The 24,801-nt window shown below is 37.4% G+C and overlaps 2 protein-coding genes across 3 annotated transcripts; both read right to left on the bottom strand.

Annotated features, from left to right (window-relative positions):
* Positions 1 to 1,381: 1,381 nt before the first annotated feature.
* LOC126967789 (collagenase-like) lies at positions 1,382 to 15,960 on the bottom strand. The gene is made up of 8 exons (XM_050812485.1): positions 15,857 to 15,960; positions 14,323 to 14,374; positions 12,859 to 13,021; positions 10,835 to 11,004; positions 9,899 to 10,000; positions 7,173 to 7,312; positions 3,448 to 3,565; positions 1,382 to 1,606 (listed from the first exon to the last, which is right to left on the bottom strand). Exons 1-8 carry the CDS (start codon positions 15,899 to 15,901, stop codon positions 1,530 to 1,532), a joined length of 867 nt encoding a protein of 288 aa, XP_050668442.1. The 5' UTR covers positions 15,902 to 15,960; the 3' UTR covers positions 1,382 to 1,529.
* A 418-nt stretch (positions 15,961 to 16,378) lies between these two features.
* Positions 16,379 to 23,930, bottom strand: LOC126967775 (uncharacterized). 2 transcript variants are annotated; one of them, XM_050812463.1, is made up of 7 exons: positions 23,839 to 23,930; positions 22,752 to 22,921; positions 22,100 to 22,201; positions 20,577 to 20,716; positions 18,675 to 18,792; positions 16,894 to 17,154; positions 16,379 to 16,851 (listed from the first exon to the last, which is right to left on the bottom strand). In XM_050812463.1, the coding sequence occupies exons 2-7, from the start codon at positions 22,762 to 22,764 to the stop codon at positions 16,487 to 16,489; spliced, it is 999 nt and encodes a 332-aa protein (XP_050668420.1). In that variant the 5' UTR covers positions 22,765 to 22,921; positions 23,839 to 23,930; the 3' UTR covers positions 16,379 to 16,486. The 2 variants fall into 2 exon arrangements, with proteins under 2 accessions (XP_050668420.1, XP_050668421.1); XM_050812464.1 differs by having other exon boundaries at positions 16,379 to 16,935; positions 17,020 to 17,154.
* Positions 23,931 to 24,801: the final 871 nt, after the last annotated feature.

Raw genomic sequence — 24,801 nt, 5'->3', positions numbered from 1 at the left:
CGCTACCATATTTATGTTCTCCTAGTGTCTAAATAGTAATACTTCGAGCGCATTACGTCAAAATATATTAAAAGTTACTCGCGTCATACATAAGACAATCTCTTCTTCAACTATGATCGCCTGGTACCAAAACACTTTATAATGCTACCTATCTCACTTTCTTCCAAGAAATATTATGAATTTATATGTGTTTATCATTACTGTATTCCCACCTTGTTTTAAAAAATGTCTATAGGACAAGGCTTTCGTCATTTTCCGCGAACTTGGATTGGTTAGAAAAAAATAAGCATCAGCTACATACTCGATGGCCTCAATATGAGAAAACCTTTGATTCGATCGAGACCTCGGCGATGCTTCAGTCTCTCCACACACATGCCACATTGATTACCAATATATCGAAGCGTTGAAGTGTTTGTATGGAAACGCTACCTTGTCAGTCCGTCTCCAGGATCAGATCTTAAAGCCTATCCGACTGCAGCGGGGAATCAGACAAGGCGATGTCATATCGCCCAAGCTATTCACTGCTGCGTTGGAAGATGTCTTTAAGCTTCTGGACTGGAACGGACTAGGCATCAACATCACTCACCTTCGATTCGCAGAGACATGGCAGAGACGATGGAAGACTAAAGTCATATGCTCGATGGCCTCAATACAGCTTCCCAAGGAGTAGGTCTCAAAATGAATATGAACAAGAGGAAGATCATGTCAAATGTCCATGTTGCACCTACTCCCTTAACAATTGGGAACTGTACTCTCGAAATTTTTGACGAGTACATCTACCCCGGATAAACAATCCAGTAAGGCAGGTCCAATTTCGTGAAAGAGGTCACTCGTCGAATCCAACTCGGATGGGTAGTGTTCGGGCCAAATACCACAGTGTCTGACGACGATGGGTTTCAACCAGGGCCTGATAATAAAGCTCATGGTAGCTCAGAGGGCAATGAAGAGGGCTATGCTCGGAGTATCCCTGCGAGATCGAATCTGATATGAGGAGAACCGTAGGAGAACCAAAGTCACCGACATATCCAAAATGATTGCAAAACTGAAGTGGCAGTGGGCGGGGCACACATTCCAACATACAGATGGCTGGTGGGGCAGAAAAGTCCTAGACTGGCAACCGCTTACCGGAAGACGCGGTGCTGGTAGGTCCCCCACAAGATGGTAAAGATCGCCGGAATACGTTGGATGAGGGAAGCGCAGAACCTGTCGTCGTGGAGATCTTTGGGGAAGGCCTTTGTCCAGCACTGGACGTCTTCCGGCTGATGATAATATTCATTATTATGAATATCTGTTCTTCAAAAAAACGTAATTCGTTACGTTATGTTAACACATTATTTAATTAATTATTTTTGACTTGTAGAAACAACAATTAAAGAACCAGTTATCCTTTTATTTATTTTTTAATATCAACTGATCAGATATAATGTAATATATGACTGAACTAGATATTCTTATATAAAATTTCAGTTAACGTCTTGAAGCTATCTTGCGTGATCTATTATTCCGTTGTGTATGCCGAACTGTCGAAGCTAATCCGAAAGGCTCTCAAAGTTTATTCCAGTAGTTTGTTGGAACCACCAATGGAATGGACCGGGGCGAATGAATCCTGGAACAAAGACAATTATAGCGATTAAAGAATGAAAAAAAAGCGACAGATCTAAAACATATATATGTACTAGCTGACCCGACAGACGTTGTTCTGTAGATAATAAAAAAAAAACTGTTTTATAGGAATTTGCCAATAATATTTCAAAACATCAAGAATTAATGCTCCCTGTTGTTATAATGAAATCGTTTGACAATAGAACTGTCAAACCGTGCGTCACTAAATTCTCTCATAGAAAATATGTCCATACAAAACAAATATTGAAAATAAAAATAATTATGGGTCCCAAATCGAAATAAAAACTATCCTATCTCTCAAGTTGGACCAAACTGCACTCCATGAAGTAATCCCCATTAAAATCCGTTCATTAGTATAGGAGTCCATCGCGGACAAACAACGTGTCACGTAATTTATATATAATAAGATATGTCGCAGGGAAATGATAGTAATAGAGATTTGGTCAATTCCCTGAGTTCCGTGAAATGACAGTAAATGACGCGACTAGAAGAACTTATAATGTAAAAAAACGAGCCAAGCGAGCTTCAGACTTAAGTTATACCCAGACCTGGACAGGTTAGGTGGTTTCGTGGTTTTTTTAATAATATGGGCCCTGCGAAGCAAAGCTTCTACTTGTCCTTTAGAGAAACTTTTATCTGTTTTGAGCTTAGGTTACATTAATTTGATTTTCAAGAGAATGGTGCGTTACTTTTTCATGGGAGTGGGGGAGTGTGCCAGGGGACAGTGGACATTTCCCTCCCTCCCCTTTCCCTCTCACCCGCTCCACCTGCATCACGATACTGCAATTCTTACCAAATTATGTCTAAGTCTTACCAAATAAACCCCAACTCTGGTATTTGGTCAAATAACTGAATTTGTTTCAAGAAATAATAAAACCGTGTTGCTGTTATCTGTTATGCCACATCACTGTTTTTATCATATCCCTGCGACATATACAAATTGTTGCGATGTATTTTCAGACACCAGTCATTTCAACGTTAATAATAAATAAAATTATTTTCAAAAATTACTACAAATGTCATTCACACCGATTTCTCGTGACCGAAGAAAAATTGCCAAGAAGTTAAGCCTATGTATATATACATACTGTGATTTAATTAGCTTCTAAAATTTTCTTAAAATAATTATATTACTTTAAATTATGCCTATAAAAATATTTAATATGTTTCAAATATGTAGCTACTAGCTGACCTGAATGACATTGTTCTGTAAATAATAAATAAAATACGTTTTTTTATGAATTTGTAAATAATATTTCATAACATCAAGAATTATTTCGTAAGATATGCTCCCTGTTGTTATAATGAAATTGTTTCACAGCAGAACTGTCTAACCGTGCGTCAATAAATTCTCTCATAGAAAATGTTATGTCCATACAAAACAGTAATTGGAAATCAAAAGAACCAAGAAAGAATGGGCCCCAAATCGAAATAAAAACTATCTTATCTCTCAAGTTATATTAAACTGCACTCCAAGAAGTAATCCTCATTAAAAGCCGTTCATTAGTTTAGGAGTTCACAGGGAAAGAAAAAATAATTAAGATGAAAAAGCCCAAAATTTTTAAAAAGTACAATAATTTCTGAAACATACAAATATAGCAAGACCGTTGGTCAAATTGAATTTAAAATAAAAAAAATCAATTAACATTATTTCTAAATTTGAATATTCACTGAAATATTCCACTTTTAAATCTTCTATACCCAAACCATTTCTGTAGTTAAAAACTTGCTTAAAAAATTCATGGTGATCGTTCGAGGGTTATGACATAAACAAATACAAAAAAGCTCTTTGCATTAAAGATGATAGTTTGAAAGATAAATTACCTCCAGGATGTCCAGAATGACAACCGCCACTGTTGACACCAGCCACGAAAGAGCTAACACCGACCAGAATTGGAGTTCCTAGGTCGTTCTCATAGACAAGAGGACCGCCACTGTCACCCTGTAATAAAGATTAAAGATATATTAAATAAATATTCTAAATATTCTAAATATCTCTTTATATTCTAAATTTATTGAAGCTGTTTCTCATTCAAACACGGATAAAACTACATTTTTTTAAATTGAATCCTAGCTAGATCGATTTATCGCCCCCAAAATCCCCTGTATACTAATTTATGAAAATCGTTGGAGCCGTTTTCGAGATAAATATATATATATATCATCTGAATATCATCTGAATATACGAGTATACCCGAGAGCCAAATTAGCTTCGAGGAAGCTGGGCGTCATTAGAGCACGGCAATACTTCATGCCGGCTCACATTCTAGCGCTCTACAAAGCGCAGGTCCAGCCACACATGGAGTATTGCTGTCATCTCTGGTCTGGCGCACTCCAGTATCAGCTCGATCCATTCAACCGCGTGCAACGCAGAGCAGCTCGAATTGTCGGAGACCCAGTGCTCTGTGAACGGCTGGATCAGTTGGCTACTTGCGTAGAGACGTCGCTTCATTGTGTGTCTTCTACCGCATTTATCACGGGGAGTGTTCCGATAAGCTATTTCACCTGATTACTGCCGCCGAATTCCACCTTCGCTTGATACGCCACAAGTTAGGATATCATCCCCACCATCTGGTTGTGTGGTCGCCATCCACAGTGATGTTTTGAAGGAGCTTACTTCCACGTACTATAAAGCCGTGGAATGAACTTCATTGTGCGGTGTTTCCGGGCGATACGACATTGGTACTTTCAAAAAAAGCGCCTGCACCTTCCTGAAAAGCCGGCAACGCTCCTGTGATTCCTCTGGTGTTGTAAAAGAATGTGGGCGGCGGTGATTTAACACCAGGTGACCCGTAGGCTCATTTGTGCTCCAACTCCATAAAAAAAATATTGTAAGGAGCTAAAGTTTGTGAAGCTGTAAGGGGTTATCTCTATCTTAACTGAACCAATTTAGGAAATTCTGTTACAAATAGAAAGCACCATTAGCCATATCTGTCTATATATATATATTTATTTATAATTAAAATGGTCTTTGTGAGGCACTTTCAAACCTAAACCACTGATCGTATCGAGATGAATTTACCACCATTCGATGCTGTTTATGGCTACTTATTTATTTATGTTTTACTTTATTTCCTTTTGAATTTAGCCCAGCGAAGCGGGAGGGAACAGCTAGCTTGTATATTTATATATTAACCCGAGAAATGAATAGTAGATTGTTAACCGAGGGTCGAAAGAATCAATCCCCGAGGTATTTAGTAGCCCGAGCGCAGCAAGGGCGTCTATAGTCCGAGTAGGAATTGATTCTTTTATCCGTGTTAAACACTCTAATTTTCATTTCGAATATGAGGAAAATAAAAGTATTTGTTCATCTAAACTATTCATTGATAATATATAATAATATTAGTAGCACCTATTTTAAATTAATTGTCAAATTAGCACAATTTAAGTCGACTTTTTAAATAAATATGGAACTCACCGCGTAATTGTTGAGGCATATTCCGCTCAAAGAAGTTAGCGCTAAGTTCACACGAAAGTCACATGGCCGCAGATTTTTTTTAAATAGTTTTTTTACATAAAACTCTTCACAGCTGACAGCAGTTCTATTTTTAAAGTTCATTCCGGCCCTTAGGTGGGATGTAATTTGTATGAGTTTTTCCCTCTCTATGGAGGGAAGCAGCATTTTCCACCCAATAATCAGATCAAGACAGCATTACTTTCCGACTATGAGAAATGAAACACATTATTTCGTGGCAGTCCGTCTTTCAGGGCCAGACAGAGAAAGAACGGTCGAATCAAAACGTACGAACGCTGCATTGGCGAAGAGAGATATACCTATGATTGATTTTTATATTTATGTCGTAGCAATGGAACTCTAACTAATGTGGTTACTTTACGTTACTATTAAATACAGACATGCTTAAAGCCCAACAGAGTAAAAAGGGATTTATTGATGCTTTATCTACTTCTTAAGGTCGAAGCGGAAAACAAATATGAAAAAATATATGATGATGATATTGAAAAAAAAAAAAGAACCATGCATCATTATCCTCTATATAATATACTACACTATAGTAAATTTCTTGAATTTGTGCTCAGTGAATCCTGGTCTACTGTCCGGTATTTTAAATTAAAATTGAATGCCATGACCTATGAAGGAGCACTCAACTCTGGCTAACTTCTTACGGCCGTTCCCAATATTCAGTCTATCTCTTACTTGAGATAAGAATCGTAACTATCGTTGACTTTTCTGTCTCAATAAACTTATCGACGGTAACTCACCTTATCCGTACACGCTTTCTGTCAATGGGACGACGTATAGCTTACCAGCGATATAAAGTTTGTATGGAAATTGCAATTCACGCGTCCCAATATAAGGCGATAAGAATGACTTATCGGGTATATTTTTTTTTCTAACTAGTGGCCTACCTCCCTGGCAAATTGCGTCCCAGGGCAGAGGAGCTACTACGGCTACTTCCTCACTGCCATTGAGCGGCAGGGTTTGGGGGTGGGTAATACTTTATTTAAAATACTGTATATAATAACACCCAACCTTACACCTAAGACTAAATACACAATATCTACTATTAACTACAAATTACTACTAAAATACAATTAACTTCAAATCGACTTAATATTTATAATTACATTTTTTTTTTACAATATATCTTAAACTAAGTCTACACACATTTTTATAGTCTAATCTTATATCTTTAAACGAGCAATTCTTGTATATATGAATCTCGGAAATGGCTCCAACGATTTTCATAAAATTAAGTATGCAGGGGATTTCAGGGGTGATAAATCGATCTAGCTAGGTTTCAATTTAAAAAAAATGGTTTTATCCATGTTTGAATGAGAAACAGCTACAATAACATTAGAATACACAGGTAAATTTCGCCACTATATACAAGACTATTATGGCTCAGATGGGACATTGGGTGATCCGGAAAGCAGAAGACCCTTTACATTCTTAAAAATCCGAGCAAGGCTCGGTCGTCCGGATATTTATAATTAATAGCTAAAGTCTAATGCAGAATTTCTTAAATTGAAATAAATCAATACATTTTCTTTTTTTTTTTTAAAGACAAAGGTTGTATAAAGGTCCTTATACTTGATATAGGGAACCTTTCTATACATGACGTACATTTTTCTTATTACATATAAATAAATTATTTAATTTCTCTAATTTTCAACAATTTATATACATCTTATAGACTATGGTATTTTGACCTTAACATTACTGCCATTTCGTGGCAGCACGTCAGCAAGGATTTTATGACAAAATGTTTCAAATTTCTTCCTCCACGACTTTGTGATGAGGGCTGGAAGGTTGGCTTCAGCTACGGCCATTCCGCTTTCCACTTCCAGGTCGCTACTCCACCGGCCGAACCTGGGCATTCGAGCACCAGGGGGCAAACCGGTGGTATCGGGTATATTGGGACAGCTTCAGACTATTGACAGCTAATTACTGACAGTAGAAGGTAGTAATTTATCTCTATCTGTAGATAGTATATTGGGAACGGCCGTTAAACGTCTCGTACAGATAATTATTTCAATATACAACATACACACACACCGCTCAGCAAAATAACTCGATATATTCTTACCTGACATATGGACTGCGACGTGACATTATAAAATCTTGCACAAATTGTTGCTGAGGTTGCGAGACTTCCGAAGAGAGCACCGCACTCCCAACTGCTCACTCCACGCAAGTATACCCACCGAAGTTCTTCTGAAGTTGGTCCTAAACAAATATTTATATACATAACAAATATTGTAAATTTCAATTTTAAAGAGCGCAAAAAAAGAATGGTGGGAGAGATTCTTGCGTCGCTTCTTTGAGCGGAATTTGTTTCTGAAGCTTTGCTAGTGTTAGAAATGACAACAAATTCTGAACTAATCAATTTTGAGAAAATATCTGTCTAGATCTCCATTCAAGCCAGATCCAAGTCCACAGAGAATATTCGAGTTTTATACCCTAACGCGGGGATACACGTGCCAGTAAATCGGAAAGTATCTACCATGAAAGTTACTGGCATGTACGAGTAACAAGCACACTGCGGATACATTTGCAAGTAAAACTGGCATACAAGTTGTGCCCACCTACTCCTGCGCGCTAAAATGGATAAAAGTCGAAGTGAATTAAACAAAAACGTGTTGTTGCTACTGGCATGCCCGTAACTGTCATGTCTGTACACGTGTGCCAGTTTGGCAACCTCCCAACCTCCCAACGGGCGTGCAAGTAAATCAAATGTTGTGCTAGCTCCATGTAAGCCAGTTACAGGCATGCCAGTTAGCGTATACACATGACATTAGATGACACATGCAAGGAGCTGGTATGTGTATCTCCAAAGTATTTTCTTTGATTAACGCGAGTGTTACACATTTAAAGGATTAAAACGCGTGTAATTGTAACGGTTTTACATTATATGTTTGCGTAAAAGTTACATTTTTATTTTAGTTAACCCGACGTTTCCAGATCACGTTTTCAGGGGTACTTATTAGCCAAATTGACTCACCCACTTACAAACTAGCCCAACACATTGCTAAAGTACTGACACCTCTTAAAGGAAACACCAGTACTCATGTGAAGGACTCTTACCATTTTGTTGAAACTTTGAGAGACCTCAAATTATCAAGCATCGAAAGTATGCTAAGCTTTGATGATGAGTCACTTTTCACCAACCTCCCTTTACTAAAATGTACCAATATAATAAAACAAAAATTGCGACAACATAATATGCCTCTTGAATATGCAGATATTGTACACCATTGCTTATCACATGGGTACCTAATGTGGAACAGTGAATTCTATGTACAGGTAGACGGAGTGGCTATGGGTTCTCCAGTATCACCCGGTGTAGCCGATATTTTTATGGAAGACTTCGAGGAAAGAGTATTTGTCACGGCTCCTGTCAAACCTAGAGTTTATAAACGCTATGTAGATGACACCTTTTTAGTGTTACCCACGGATAAAAATATCTGCATTTCTAGAACATATTAATTCAATTAATTCAAATATTAAATTCATTTGAAAAAGAAGGCAACAACCGACTGCCTTTTTTGGATATTTTAGTTATACGCAAAGCAGACGGTTCAATAAGCCACACTATTTACAGAAAAGTAACCTACACAGATAGGTACCTAAACGGTGAATCCCATCACCACCCATCACAACTTCTTTCTGTCGGTAAATGTTTGTTTCAGAGAGCCCACTGCCTATATGATGCTGACCATCTCAATGAGTTACAGCATATCGAGAAAGTACTCCATGAGAACAAACTGCGGCCTCCTCGTCAGCATCGGAACAAAGTTAAGGCGCCAACAGTGCCACGTCAACCAGCCTACCTGCCATATGTAAAGGGTATTACAGACAGAATTAGCAGGATCCTAAAACGTGCTTCAGTTAATACTATTTTCAAGACACACAAGAAGATTCAGCAATTCTTGAGACCAGTAAAGTGTAATATTCCACTGCAAGATGCAGGTGTCTATAAACTGGACTGCGACTGTGGCCTGTCTTACATTGGGCAAACCAAACGTAATATCTATACGATATCAAACACAGACGGCACTCTAAGTCAGCTGTATGTGAACACATAAAAGACCGTCCTAACCACTACATCCGGTTCGACCAACCAAAAGTCTTAGTAAAAGAGAATAGATTTCTCCCAAGATTGTTACGTGAAGCCATCGAAATTAAAAAATACCCAAATTTCAATAGAGAAGATGGTCTAAAATTATCTAACACCTGGGATCCAATAATCTCTAAATTAAAATCCATAACTACACATACCAAAAAAGAAGAGGACACTGTCAGTAAATTTTACCAAAAACCATCTGTGTACAGCAAATACCACCTCCGAGGAAATAAATGGCGCTAAAAACTTTTGTTAGTCTCCGTTGTTGTAACCGTTCTAAGACATATTAAGGGACAAAACAGCTGTAAATCTGAGGCGTTTATGACATTGAGGGGCGAGACGAACAGGATGGAGCAGCTGATGGTAATTACCCCTGCCTATTGCCACAGTGTAGTGCCGCCCAGGATCCTACAGGACGAGACGAGCAGGACGTTCAGCTAATGGCAATTGATACGCTCTGCCTATAAGAATGTAGTGCCGCTCAGGATTCTTGAAAAACCCAAAAATTCTGAGCAGCACTACAATTCCGCTCGTCACCTTGAGACAAAAGATGTTAAGACTCATTTGCCCAGTAGTTTCATTAGCTACGGCGCAAAGGTTATTCGGTGCAAAGATAATGAAGATAGTATAAGAATATAATGCACTGTAAACAATATACTTTGCAAAATAAATTGTAAAAGTAATGTTACCTAGAGTCCAGGTCCTTCCCCAACCACTTGCGTACATTTGAAGTTCAGTATACTCTCTGAACGCGTCGGCAGTCGACTGCACTTGGATCCTTTTCAAAGCGTCTGAAAATAGGATAGTAAAATGCTGATAGATTATGTTTAACTGAATCATTTTATCACATCGCGATTCTGGATTTATAATCTATTTGACTCTCCGTCCTCTCCGTAAAATCTTCTCGTCCAAAATACCACAGTGTCTGAAGACGAAGGTTTTTTTAACCAATGTTAGTTGCAAGTGATGATATATGGAGCGCAGACGTGGTCGATTACTATGGGCTTTATGAGGAAGCTCATTGTTGCTAAGCGAGAGAGGACTATGCTCGGAGTTTCCCTACGTGAACGAATCAGAAATGAGGAGATCCGTAGGAGAACCAAAGACACCGACATAGCCCAAATTACTGTGAAACTGAAGTGCAGTAGGCAGGGCACATAGCTCGACGGACAGATGGGCAGTAATGTCCTCGAAGGGCGACCACGTACCTGAAGGCGTAGTGTTGGGGGAACTATTTAGCTTAGATAACCTAAACGTCTAGATAGAGTCTCTTGCTGTTAGACAGCCGATAAAAACAGGCCAGGAATATTAGTTTGATGTGCGTGACAAGGTATGTCTTACACTCGCGATTTGTATGACACTGTGTTACTCTGCGTGAATTGCTCAATATAGAGGTTAGTTCTAAGCTCAATCTTTTTCGATGCTTTCGCAACAGTCATAGTCTACCTAGACGTATAAAATTAAATGATCTAAGCTATTTAGTGATAAAATTTACGTGTACGTTTGGTGTATGTATGTAATATCGATTAAATATTTATAACAAGAAAGCAAAAATAAAGTACAGGCAGATTGAACAGATTTATGATAGTGATTAATTATATTATCTGATAGTAAAGATAACTCACTTGTATAAGTCATAGGGATTGTAACTCTGATAAGAGCGATGTCATTTGTTTGTACCAAGTTTGGATTTTGTGAGTCGAATGTGGGGAAGTTGTACCACTCCCATGAGGTAGAGAAGTATTCTGCGTTGGACTGTTGCACCAACCCAGCATACACCATGACATATTGGTAGCTGAAAATTAAAAACCATTCAATAAAATTAAAAAGAGCGCAAAGAAAGAATGCTGGGAGAGTTTCTTGCGCCGCTTCATCTCGCTCAGAGCGCCATTTGTTTCCGAAACGGTAGTAGTATCTATTGCCTTAGAAATGGCATCAAAAAGAATTTTAAGGGAATCCATTTTGTGAAAATAAATGCCTCATAAGCCTTTAATATTTTAAAAGAGGTTTCACCAACGTATAAAATATTAATAATTTTAGCAAAAGCATTAAAATTACAATTGTTTCAATAATATTTTACAAAGTTAATGTGAATTGCAATTTTTTATGTGCTAATATATAATTATTATTATTTATAATAGACATAGCAGCTTTCGCTGATGCGTCTATTTCATTTGCGGAAGTGCTTGGAATTTTCCAAATGATTGTCCAATCTATTCTTGAACTGGTTAACAGATCTTGACATCCACATCCTTAGGCAATTTTATCCATATATGAACCCTTAATCTAGGATTGATCCTTCTTGGAAGCATGCTCTTAAAATTTAGGACATTATACTCCGCCGTGATATCAGCAAGTGAGGCACCTTTATGCTAGTGTGTGTGCGGTTACAGGTTATACCAGTTACACAATTTTTTCTCCCTTAAATAATCATATATCCAGAAATACTTTTATGTTATTGTTTTTACACTTTTTCACAACGCACGACTGCATTTTTAAAATATTTTATTGCGACGCAAACTGATCTGTCACAGACGATGGCAAATCTCATAATTGCGGCCGATCGGCTTGTATTAGTGTAAGTGTATGCGTGGGGCAATGTATTTACACGTTTTACCTGCTTGTTTTGGTGCTACACTGTTATGTAAGGTGACACGGAGTCCTTATTTTTTTACTCGTCCGTGTATTTACTATTTTGTAATGTTCTTCCTAGACGTCACTCCAAATCGTGTTTGATTAGTAAAAAGTTCTAGAACTAATCTTAACCTGAGTGATAATTTATTAACAATCGTTTAAATTGGGTTCTTTATCAATAATTAAAACGTTTTTGAACTTGTTGACTAGCATTATTACATTGGGCCGGTTGATAACCTAAAAAGTGTAATTAACAAATATAGACAAATATATCACTGTAATTACTTACTGATTTATCAGAAATTGTGATAACAAGCACGTGATCAAGATAAAATCTTTATTATTTAAAATTAACTTATTTATAAATATATTATATGAAAATGCGGCATTAAGTATCAGATGTTTAGTTTACATTTTTGGATGGGCATATCTAACTCATAGAGGAACAAACACCTTGTGGGACAGATAATAGCTCCCTTATCCGTTTGAGGGCTCTTCGCCACAGCTTTCCATCAATTTTTCTTTTATTCTACCTCGTCATTATTACGAACTAGAGAAAAGATTTTTATTAAAGGTTTTAAAACAAAAATAAATCAAACTGGTGAACATTTAAGTACAACTAATAAATATCCGTTTCATGGCATCAGTTTTATTGCGTATTCTCCCTACATTACATTTAGCTGACAAAAATGCTGGTTATCAGGTAAGGTAATTGGTAAGATTTGAAAACAAAAACAGAAGAGAAATCTTCATTTTTATCTAATGCCATCAATCAGAACTTACAGTTATCGTCGTGCAAGAATATCTTTCAAAAAAGAGAAGTTATTGTTGTAGTACAAGAATAAATTGATAAAGGCAAAATAAATGTGAATAACAGTGCAGAATAAGACAAATAATATCATGAGAGATGAAAAATATTGGGAATTACATTAAATAACAACGAAAACATAAGGCAAACTAACCACAATTTGTAAAAACACGTCAAAAGTATACGATTTAGCAAAACAAATCATACTTAGCAGTACAATGAGCAGCAGTGAGAACCCAGTTCTGATGGATAACAGATGCCCCACATCCGATAAGCTGCCACTGCCAATTAAGAATTCTCAGAGCTGCCTGATGAGGGTGTTGCCCAAGGTTTGCCTCCCAGCCTGATACTATACGAGATTGGGTCACATCTGCGAAAGAAGCAATCAACAAATTTTCAATATCTCTGGTATATCGTTGATTATTTATGTTAGTTTTTGTATATAAGGCCCAGGTTATGTTAATATTTTAGAAGTTTACTGCTTGCATAAATTCTATAAATATAAATGCTAGTAATAACTATCTTTCAAAATTGTAGTTACAGTTACTAACATCTAAAATGATAGTATTTTTTTGACGTGCATTGATAGAGGCTGACTAAATAATAAAGAGGATTAGAATGGAGAATAATGATATTAATTAGGAGTCAGTTTAATTAGCACCCATATAAAATGAGTGAAAGAAAAAAAGATATAGAAACTAAAACTGACGGATAGTTTAGTTACACCGTTACAAATGATATGCCTAAAGAAGTCAAGAGTATAAAGGGATATGTATTAAGTAATTAAAGACAATAAAGTAAGCGAGAGATATTTGCCAGAATTCTAGCACTTATGAGCTCTCTCCATAGAAGATCTTGCATGTGAATTATAAACATTAATTATTAACAGTTGTCGTCGTCTATCTGTGATTAAAAACGTTCGATCAAATTTATATTACATCGATAAGATTACAATTATTTCTAGAGGCATATTATGATAGTAATCATTAAAAATTAGAACTAGCTTCAATTATTATTTTTGTAAGAATCGATACAATAATAATATCGAAGTCTGTGCGGTAAATCTTTTACATAATATTTTGGACACAAACATAATGAAAATAGGTAAATTCTTGGCCATGCATCTTTTAATGATACGATTCCAAAGAAAGAATCAAATGTACGGAGATAATATTATTATATACCCTGACAATAATTGTCACAGGATCAACAGTTGACAGGATATAGTTGAAACTGCAGAGCAGTAACGCTCATTTATGTCGGACGATAGCATGGAGACCATCGATAAAAAAGAGACCATTAAAAGTATTTTACCCTTGCAATGTCTTTACTTTCATATAGAAGTTTGTGGATTGCTGAAGAAATTTTATCATGCAAGAAGTTGTCCCAATTCAGGACAAAATTGTAATCTGTTAAAGTTAGGTCGAGGAGAATGATGAGTGGATCCCTTCCATACATATTTTGGTCTGTGTACAATCTAGCGTAATCCTGAAGCAGCAGTAGACATTACCTAGTCTTAGTGTTTTTGCAGCTGCGACAACCCCAACAACAAAGATGCGCATTTGTCAATCGCTGTAGTAGGGCTTTAGAAAAACTTGAAGTATTTAGCCAGATTTGGTTAATTTAGAAAAAAATTGTTTATTTTCTAGTAAATTTTATTAAGCTACGTACCATCCAGCCTTACATCTTCAACATAGCCAGCAGTCAATGTTTCACCCTGCGCCTAGAATAAATAAAAGTTACTAATGAGAAAAATTTTGCGAAAGGCGAGAAAATAAATTTAAATAAGTAAGGAGTTTATTCTAAGATGGTAGATATGAATTTTGCCGAAAAACCAACACTATTCACGAGTCTTAACACGAGTTTCACCAATTTTCCTTAGTTTGTGTGTAAGAAATTATCACTAATGGTGTAATGGCTAAACGTGAAGTGAGTGCTTTTAAGGATGACATTAGAAACGACGCATTAAAAAGTGCAGAGGTTTTAAGAGGAAATTCATAACTAACTACCTTGTGGACATTGCGGTTAAGATTTTCAACGCTGGAAGAAATTATAAGTAAAATATATACAAACAGAGATGATGTTTCTAATGTCTTGATAGTCTTGGCAAACATTTTATGTTCGGAAATAGCGTATTACATACATAACTAAAAGTATGTAACGGGGCTGATAATAAATGAAACACACTGCAGTTATTAAGAATGAAAACCTAGAGTTGTAAGTAGCACCATGATTGTAGCCCAGTAACTTCATTTAGCTGCATCACCCCTCAAAAAAAAGACAAATAGAGGATGAATAAATTTGTTGGAGAAACTGTAGAAAAATGCGCGACTGTGGTACCCATATCTTTTTTATTTATACTAGAGGGGACAACGGGCTAGAAGGCGTGATCGAAAGTGCAAAAATTAACCAAGGGTAGACATCAGCAATACAATAAAGTGTGAGTACGCTCTAAGTTTGAAGGTACCTAAGTCGTATCAGTTCGGGAATACTGCAGCCGGTGCATCATTCTACAAAGCTGTGCAGTGCAAAAAGTTTTTTTCAAATCGAAAACGGTTGTGAAAAGGCAGACAACAAATGGTACGGGTGGTATTTTTTTTTTATGGAATAGGAGGACAAACGAGCGTACGGATCACCTGGTGTTAAGTGATCACCGCCGCCCACATTCTCTTGCAACACCGGAGGAATCGCTCCTGTGTGTGCAACGCTCCTGCGTTGCCGGCCTTTAAGGAAGGTGAACGCGCTTTTTTGAAGGTACCCATGTCGTATCGTCCCGGAAATACCGCACAAGGAAGGTCATTCCACAGCTTTGTGGTACGTGGAAGAAAGCTCCTTGAAAACCGCGATGTGGAGGACCGCCACCATCCAGATGGTAGGGATGATATCCTAACTTGTGACGTCTCGTGCGAAGGTGGAATTCAGCGGCAGGAATCAAGTTAAACAGCTCTTCGGAACACTCCCCGTGATAAATGCGGTAGAAGACGCACGATGAAGAGACATCTCTAGCCAAGTGATCCAGCCGTTCACAGAGCACTGGGTCCCCGACAATTCGAGCTGCTCTGCGTTGCACGTCAAATGGATCGAGCTGATACTGGGGTGCGCCAGACCAGAGATGACAGCAATACTCCGGTTTCCGGTATTAACCTGATCTAGCCAGTTCGTGACGGTAATAATATTAAGATTATATTAAAAACAAACAAATTACCTGATGGGCTGCAAGAAATGCGAGGAATACGACTCGAAACCACATTGCCACGTGTTGTTTTTGCAAATGTTATTTGTGAAATGAAGTAATTACTTATATCTGAGATTTATATCTAACTTTTGAAAGACATAGATCGATGAATGTATACATATAAATAAAATTGGAGTGTCTGTTTTGTTTTGTCTGATAACCGTTTTTTACAACATGTATATATATACGGTACATACACCTAAATAACATTTTATAAAAAATTTGTCTGTCTGTCTGTATATTTGTTCCGGCTAATCTCTGAAATGGCTGGATCGATTTTGACGGGATTTTTATTGGCAGGTAGCTGATGTAATAATGAGTAAAGTTATTTTAGAAAAAATCTTGCATTTTAGAAAAAAAAGTTAATGTTGCAATATCCTAGAAACGGTCTAACTCTAAAAATAATTTATATGGCAAAACAACGTTTGCCGGGTCAGCTAGTAAAAAACTATAATTGGTATATAGGAATTATGAGTTAAAAAAAACAAAACATTGAAATAATCATTTTTTTTATTCCATTTCCATAACAATTGTTCGAAATCGAAGCTATTCCATGATGACGGTAGGCGAGGACGTCATTATTGGTTTGCTGTTTTATTATTAGTCGTTGTTAGCGAATTCTACGTTCGAATACATAGCATTATCATTATCTGCCTTTTCATTGAAGCTGTGTGATGTTGTATTGTAAAGAATAGTCGTTGTACTGAAGTAAGGTGTTGTCGTATTGTATGTTGGTGTTGTGGTATTATAACTAGGTGTTGTCGTATTGTATGTTGGTGTTGTGGTATTATAAGTAGGTGTTGTCGTATTGTATGTTGGTGTTGTGGTATTATAACTAGGTGTTGTCGTATTGTATGTTGGTGTTGTGGTATTATAAGTAGGTGTTGTCGTATTGTATGTTGGTGTTGTGGTATTATAACTAGGTGTAGTCGTATTGTATGTTGGTGTTGTGGTATTATAACTAGGTGTTGTCGTATTGTATGTTGGTGTTGTGGTATTATAACTAGGTGTTGTCGTATTGTATGTTGGTGTTGTGGTATTATAAGTAGGTGTAGTCGTATTGTATGTTGGTGTTGTGGTATTATAACTAGGTGTAGTCGTATTGTATGTTGGTGTTGTGGTATTATAACTAGGTGTTGTCGTATTGTATGTTGGTGTTGTGGTGGTATAACTAGGAGTCGTCGGTGTTGAAAATGTTTGGTTGGTGTCGAAGTTATATCCAGTGACCTGTTGGAACCATGAGTGGAATGGGCCAGGACGAATAAAACCTGTAAAAAAAATAAGCAATTATTAGATATTTCCGTTATAAGTAATCATAAAAATTGCGGGTACACACATGTAGATAAGTAAATCAGCAGTTAAATATTATTACTTTTTGTAGTTTTTACGAATTATAGAATAATTCTCAAATTATCATTAGTTATATTATATATTTTAATCTTTAATAGAATTTTAAGGGTTAATTGACGAAGATAGCAAACGTTACAAATGTGTCAGTTAGTCGAACACTTTGTGGCGTTTGATAAATAGGTGACAGAAGTGGGATGGGGTGGTTTGGTGGAGGCCAGGGGGGTGCAACTTCCGTACATTCGCACATGAAAAAAATTTGCATTGAAAGTGCAGCCATCAATTCTATTGGGTACGCTGCAACTTCATCACGATGGCGATCATTTTACATACATGATAGATGGATAGATAGCGCTAGTGATAGCAAAAAACTCACCTAACTTACTTATTAAAACAACACTTGACTATCGTGTTGTTAAATGGCTCATCTTACTTAAAGCTATACCCTGAACTTAATAAAAGAATAAGAATTTCCAACCACAAAATTAAAACAAACATCAGTATTCAGTAGGTATGCAGTCAATACGGTCTACAGCAATAGTAAAAACTAAAATCTTAATTAGCGCCATCTAGCGACGGTACGCTACGAGCGTAAAAATAACGCAGCGCCATCTCTTAGCCTGGGTACAGTGATTTTACAAAATAAAAACATCAGTGGCACATCTATCTCAAGTATTTTTTTTTCGAGAGGAGTAAAATACATTTACGTATTGAAGACCCCGAAACGGGGCCCATATGTCGGGCTCGGGGGTAAACCCCCTACCGACCAAAAACCTCCTCTGTGCTGATAGCCCTGAAGGTTTTTACAGCGAAGCCGGGCGGGGGCCTTGGAGGCCGAAAATGTAGCTCACAGGCGCGGGGCGTCTCGGAAGGAGACTCGAACCTCGGACCGCCTGCTCACTAGGCTGGATGGAGAGAAGATCACTAACGATCTAATATATCTGTTAGTCCAGTGGACTCTAGGTTTGAAGAGACTTCGCACTCGCCGGCGAGTGCGGTGATATATGTATGTGTGAGTGTATGTAAGTGTGTGACTATTTGTGTGTAGTGTTATTGTAGGTGTGTGATTTGTGATGTGAATGTGAGTGGTTTTAAACGATTACAGGACGAGGACTATCTCGTCGGGCTTCTATCAAAGTAGTGTATCTATGGTGGAGGCAAAGGACGCTTGCCGGCGTTCACTACGTGCGTGACGGCGGTGCAGTCGGGTTAGATCTAATAGAATATTCGATGATCGAAATTAATTTGTTTCCGAATAAATTATTTGTACATTATTTTTAAATAGATACATTAATTTTATTAATTTATTATTACTCGAGGATTACGCACGCCCGTAGGTATGTTTCCGTGCCTAAAGCGCTGAGTGACTAAGGCTAGCTAATAGCGAAATGTATAAATTTTTGTTGTGTAATAATAATGTATTGCTATTTTTGCAGCTTACCTCCAGGATGTCCAGAGTGACATCCACCAGACTCCCGGTTTACTACAAAGGATGCTACTCCAACCAGCACTGGCGAGCCATCGAAGTTCACATGCACCAATGGACCGCCACTGTCTCCCTGTAATTTATGAAGAAAAATCGTACAATCACCCAACCATTTTAGTGACATCTGAAGGGTCTGCCATACTGGTCTAATCTAAGGCATTAAAGGCATTTATTTTCTCAGAATTGATTCCTTTAGAATTCTTTTCGATGTCATTTCTAATGTACTAGATACTACTACCGCTTCGGAAACAAATAGCGCTCTGAGAACGGAGAAGCGGCGCAGGAAACTCTCCCAACATTCTTTTTTGAGCTCTTTTCAATAAAATATACAATATTGAGCTGTCATTTCTATTACTATTAAATAATCATAATCTAGTCCCAGGCTGCCTGATCACTTAGATATTCAGCTGTGGAGTAGTAGGATTTACTTATAGTCCTTATTCGAATCAGTATGCTTCGTACTGCAAGAATGATAGGTGTGACTTTACGAACGGTCCGGAAGGTGGAGCGAAGAAACGAAGAGACTGGAAATCATTTTTTTCACCTAATTCCTGTCGCCGAATTCCACCTTCGCACGACACGCCACAAGTTAAGATATCATCCCCACCATGATGGCGGTCCTCCACAGTGCGGTTTTCAAGGAGCTTTCTTCCACGTACTACAAGGCTGTGGAAAGAGCTTCCTTGTGCGGTGATTCCGGGACGATACGATATGGGTACAAATGCGCTCGTTAATCCTCCTTTTCCATATAAAGAAATAACCATCTGAGGAGACCTTCCACATACTACAGCCATTTCTTTTTTAAATCTATAACTTCGAGTTTTGAAGAAATGGTAATTTTAAAAGTGTGATACTTAGTTCTGCAGGTCTAATATTGCATTCGCGCGTAAGTAAATAATATCCGAACGACCGAACATTGCTCGGATTTTTTAGAATGTACAAAACTTGAACAAAAAAAAAGAGATAATAGGACATCTGGATTCGATTCGTCTTCTTAAACCTAGCTAAATCGATTTATCGCCCCTGAAATCCCCTGTATACTAAATTTTATGAATTTCGTTAGAGCCGTTTCCGAGATTCAGATAATATATATACAAGATTTGCTCGTTTAAAGATATAAATATCCGGACGACCGAGCCTTGCTCGGATTTTTAAGAATGTACAAAACTTGAACAAAAAAAACTAATAGGACTTCTGGATTCGAACCGGGGTCTTCTGCTTTCCAGATCACCCAATGTCCCATCTGAGCTATAATAGTCTTGTATATAGTGGCGAAATTTACCTTTGTATTCTAATGTAATTGGAGCTGTTTCTCATTAAAACACGGATAAAACTACATTTGTTAAAATTGAAACCCATCTAAATCGATTTATCGCCCTTGAAATGCCCTGTATACTAAATTTTATGAATTTCGTTGGAGCCGTTTCCGAGATTCAGATTATATATATACAAGAATTGCTCGTTTAAAGATATAAATATCCGGACGACCGAGCCTTGCTCGGATTTTTAAGAATGTACAAACTTGAATTAAAAAAAAAACTAATAGGACATCTGGATTCGAACCGGGTCTTCTGCTTTCCGGATCACCCAATGTCCCATCTGAGCTACTATAGTCTTGTATATAGTGTCGAAATTTACCTTTGTATTCTAAAGTTATTGTAGCTGTTTCTGATTATAACGGATAAAACTACATTTGTTAAAATTGAAACCCAGCTAAATCGATTTATCGCCCTTGAAATGCCCTGTATTCTAAATTTTATGAATTTTCGTTGACGTTGGAGCCGTTTCCGAGATTCAGATATACAAGAATTGCTCGTTTAAAGATATAATTAAAAATAAGAACATAGTTATATTTACCTCACAGATAGATTGTGCCGTGTTATTATAGAAACGTGCACAAATAGTGTTCTCATTGACAACAGTGCCAAATAATGCCCTGCATTCCACATTGCTAATACCTCTTAAGTATACCCATTGAAGGTCTGTAGGGACTGGACCTGAAATAAATATAAAACGAACGGGTGTTATATTATAGTGTTGGTTCAATCATCATCACTTCAGCCGAAATAGCTGGTCCACTGCTCGACCAAGGCGACCTCCAAAAATCGCCATGACGATCGGTGTTTCGGCAATCTTGATCAGATCGTGGGTCCATCTTGTGGGGAGACACTGTATCTTCGAGTACGTGGTCGCCTTTCGAGGACTTTACTGCCCAACGACCATCTGTTTGCAAAACTATGTGCCCTGCCCACTGCCACTTCAGTTTCGCTATGTGGGTTCAATTCTGATCAACAATTCCCCACTAATTTGAATTATTAAATAAAAGACGGGATATGTAGATTTGTAACTGATTGTAAAGAATACTTAACAAATCTTAAATATTCAGTATTCAGTCAGTATTTTCTGAAAAAAGCAGAATACTTATCAAAATCATGTATAAATTTATGGACATAATATCTAACACCACAAAAACACTACGTTCATAAGTACGGGATAGGAATTGCACACGGCCAGAAACATCTGATGCGAGTCAAGTTTGCCAAGCGATTTATAAAAAATTGAGAAATGAACTAATAATTATTAATTAATTGTTTAAATTTACTATTTTAGTTGGAAAATAGTTTGATTTCTGTTCCAAGAACTGATAAAGCAGTTTTAACTAATTTATAAATAACGGCTTATAAAAGGATTTTTTTATGACAATAAGCGACGAGACGAGCAGGACGTTCATCAGATGGTAATTTATACGCCCTGCCCATTTCAATGCAGTGCCGCTCAGGAGTCTCGAAAAACCCAAAAATTCTGAGCGGCACTACATTTGCGCTCGTGAACTTGAGACGTAAAATGTTAAGTCTCATTTGCCCAGTGATTTCACGAGCTACGGCGCCCATCAGACCGAAACACAGTAATGCTTACACATTACTGTTTTACGGCAGAAATAGACGCCGTTGTGTTATCCATAATGTAGCCGGCATCCGGAATTAATGGTATTTTTAGAGGGGGCAAAACGGGCTTAAGCCTCTGTAACTGATGGATATTAAATACATGCAATGGACATCTCAGAGGTCCAAAAGTCTCCAAAAAGTCGCTTTGCGAAGTAGAACTTTCTAGCAAATAGCGTGGTCGTGGAGTGAAAATGTCCCTGGACGTTGGAAAAGGAACAGAACGAACCAAACTATTTTCTTTGTAACAATTCCTACTAGTTAATATTAAATTCGTCAATGAAGGTATTTGGTACGTGAAACTGAAATCTCGGAATGTAGAAAGTAAGTCCAATAATGTAGAAATGTTCTTAAAAATAATTAACGTTGCCATAATTTTATTTTTGTTTCGTATGAATGACGCATAATTTAATTTAGTAATAGCTGTGAATTCTTTACCATTGGTCCCCATGGTTCCCCAACCACTGGCGTAAAGTTGAAGACCAGAATAGTCCGTGTACGCATCAATGCTTGGCTGCAGTAAAATTGGAGACAAATTCCCTGAAAAAAAAGGTGGCTAAGTTATTTTGAAGGTATGGTGCCTCACTTAATGGCTACCTACCAAATAATTAACTAAGACTAGATCGTAGTGTTTGTAAACTAATTTACAATGTATTATGAATCCACTGCAGCTGCAAACTACGTTGTACCGCCGCCCGTCTTGCAACAAAGGTGTTAGTGTTGCAAGACGGGCGGCGGTGATCAGTACCATCAGGTAAGGTCAGGCTCTAGTTTGTCCATCATCACAATCATCATCAGCCGGACGTCCACTGCTGGACAAAGGCCTCCACCGAAGATTTCCACGGCGATCGGTCCTGCGCTGCCCTCATCCAACGTATTCCGGCGATGACCAGATCGTCAGTCCATCTTGTGGGGGCCTACCAACACTGCGTCTTCCGGTACGTGGTCGCCATTCGAGTACTTTACTGCCCCAACGGCCATCTGTCCGTCAATCTATGTGCCGTGCCCGCTGCCACTTCAGTTTCGCTATCATTTAGGCTATGTCGGCGTCTATTTTGTCCAATTCTATAAAAATATTGATAAAACTTACGTGAAAAAGTCATCGGTATAGCCACTTTGACAAGAGCAATATCGTTCGGCTGCGCTACGGTTGCCAAAACTGTGCTAAATGTGGGGTGGGTATACCATTCCCAACTGCTTAGTGTGTATTCGGAATTCCAAACTTGAGTTAAACCAGCTTGGACGATTACAGAGACACGGCTGAAAGAAATACATTCAATTTATAGCTTTTTCCACCCATTCATTCCACCTCGTTAGGCCCGCAGATACTGTATTTTGTGGGTAAAGGATTAGACTGAGTTGGCACGCTCAGTTTTACAAAAACTCTCATTTGCCTTTAAAACGAATTGATATTATTCGAAGAAACATAAATGAATCCGTACGTCTTAGCATTTAACTCTCAAAATTAAAATTTTTAAACTCCTGACATTAAAAACCCACGGGTGGAAAGTAGGTTATGTAAAACATATATATATATATATATATATATATATATATATATATATGTTTTACATAACCTACTTTCCACCCTTGTATAACAAGACTACGATTTTGACTGATGCGTTGTTGGCAACTGAATGGTTCAATGCGATACAGGGACTTGTTCAAGTCACAAGATCAGTTTTTTTATGACAAAAAGGGACGAGACGAGCAGGACGTTCAGCGTTGATGGTAATTGATACGCCCTGCCCACTACAATGCAGTGGCGCTCAGGATTCTTGACAAAACCCAAAAATTCTGAGAAACACTACAACTGCGCTCATCACCTTGAGACATAAGATGTTCAGTCTGATTTGCCGAGTAATTTCACTAGCTACGGCGCTGTCCAGATCGAAATACGATAATGCTTAAACATTACTGTTACACGGCAGAAAAAAGGCGCCGTTGTGGTACCGATAATTAATCTGTGCAAAGAAGCCTCCCACTGGTAAATTACTAATACCTTAAGTCGCCTCTCCCTTGGGCCTTCGACTTCTCTTTCTTTTTATGCCCCGGGGAAGCACGGGGCAAAACGCAAAAGATCAGTTATTATAAGATTGTATTTACAGCTCTTGTGCTGAACGAAAAATAATAACAAGAGATTTGGTATGAATTTTTTGTAGGATTATATAACTTACTTTGCAACGCAACTTGCTGAAGTGAGTACCCAATTTGGGTGTACGACAGATCCTCCACAGCTAAGTATGTTTCCGATCTGACTGGTGATCCTCAGGTAAGCCTGGTGAGGATGCTGTCCAGGTTGGGCGGTCCATCCACCCGAGATGCGTGCCCCTGGGCCTATTTGCAAAAAACTGCCTAAGAAAATATTTTTTTGAAATGATATGTATTTAATTGTATGAGTCGTGATAACATAGTTCTTAACAATTGATAGATAGACCAATTCGCCAATAAAGAGGCATACAAATACACGGACTAGTATAAAAATAAGGACTCCGTGTTACCTTACATAACAGTGTAACACCAAAACAAGCCGATTAACGTGTAAATACACGGTAACACGTTTTTTTTTTATTATTATTAGGAAAAGCAATTAACTACAACTTACAAAGAAGTTACATAAAGAAATAACAATTAAGTCTAATAAAATTGTAGTCAGATACGCTATCCACATATTACTATGAAAAACTTTGAGGTATTCAGTGTTAGGTACAAAAAGAAATGTTTATACAATACTAATTGAAACTAAAGAGAAATAAACAATGTTCTTAATATTATGGCTAGTTGGAGTAAATTAAATTTATAAAAATCAAACAATTAATAAACACAAAAAGGAAAACAAAAGAAATAATTATCTACACAAATCTTCACTAAATTATGACTATATATACAATCATATTAACCTAAAGTACTTATGATGTTCAGTAGGTATTTAAAAGAATGTATGTAAATAAATCAAATATTATCCAGTATTTTTTTTTTAATTTGGCACTTGAACTGGCTCTCGGATAAATGGAAAATGTCAACACTAATGAATTCTTTGTTGTAATTGTCAACTAATTGATGCAGAGGTGATCTTATTCCTGCATTAGTACGAAATTTACCAGTTGAAAAAAGTTTACGATTATACAGTCCTCGGATAT

This window comes from Leptidea sinapis, chromosome 13 (assembly GCF_905404315.1).
Source record: "Leptidea sinapis chromosome 13, ilLepSina1.1, whole genome shotgun sequence".
Classification (NCBI taxonomy): domain Eukaryota; kingdom Metazoa; phylum Arthropoda; class Insecta; order Lepidoptera; family Pieridae; genus Leptidea; species Leptidea sinapis.
The sequence above is the reverse complement of the archived record's forward strand: the minus strand, read 5'-3'. Positions and strand labels throughout refer to the sequence as shown.

Bases quoted from the DNA above. Each gene is read 5' to 3' on its own strand.
- LOC126967789 (XM_050812485.1), bottom strand. From the start codon at position 15,901: ATGTGGTTTCGAGTCGTATTCCTCGCATTTCTTGCAGCCCATCAG. The intron at 7,313-9,898 runs GTAACATTACTT...ATATTTGTTTAG, and splicing joins GGGAAGGACCTGGACTCTAG to GACCAACTTCAGAAGAACTT. The intron at 1,607-3,447 runs GTAATTTATCTT...TCTTTGTTCCAG, and splicing joins TCATTCTGGACATCCTGGAG to GATTCATTCGCCCCGGTCCA.
- LOC126967775 (XM_050812463.1), bottom strand. The intron at 20,717-22,099 runs GTAAAGAATTCA...TATTTATTTCAG, and splicing joins GGGAACCATGGGGACCAATG to GTCCAGTCCCTACAGACCTT. The intron at 17,155-18,674 runs GTAAGCTGCAAA...TTTTTTTTACAG, and splicing joins TCACTCTGGACATCCTGGAG to GTTTTATTCGTCCTGGCCCA.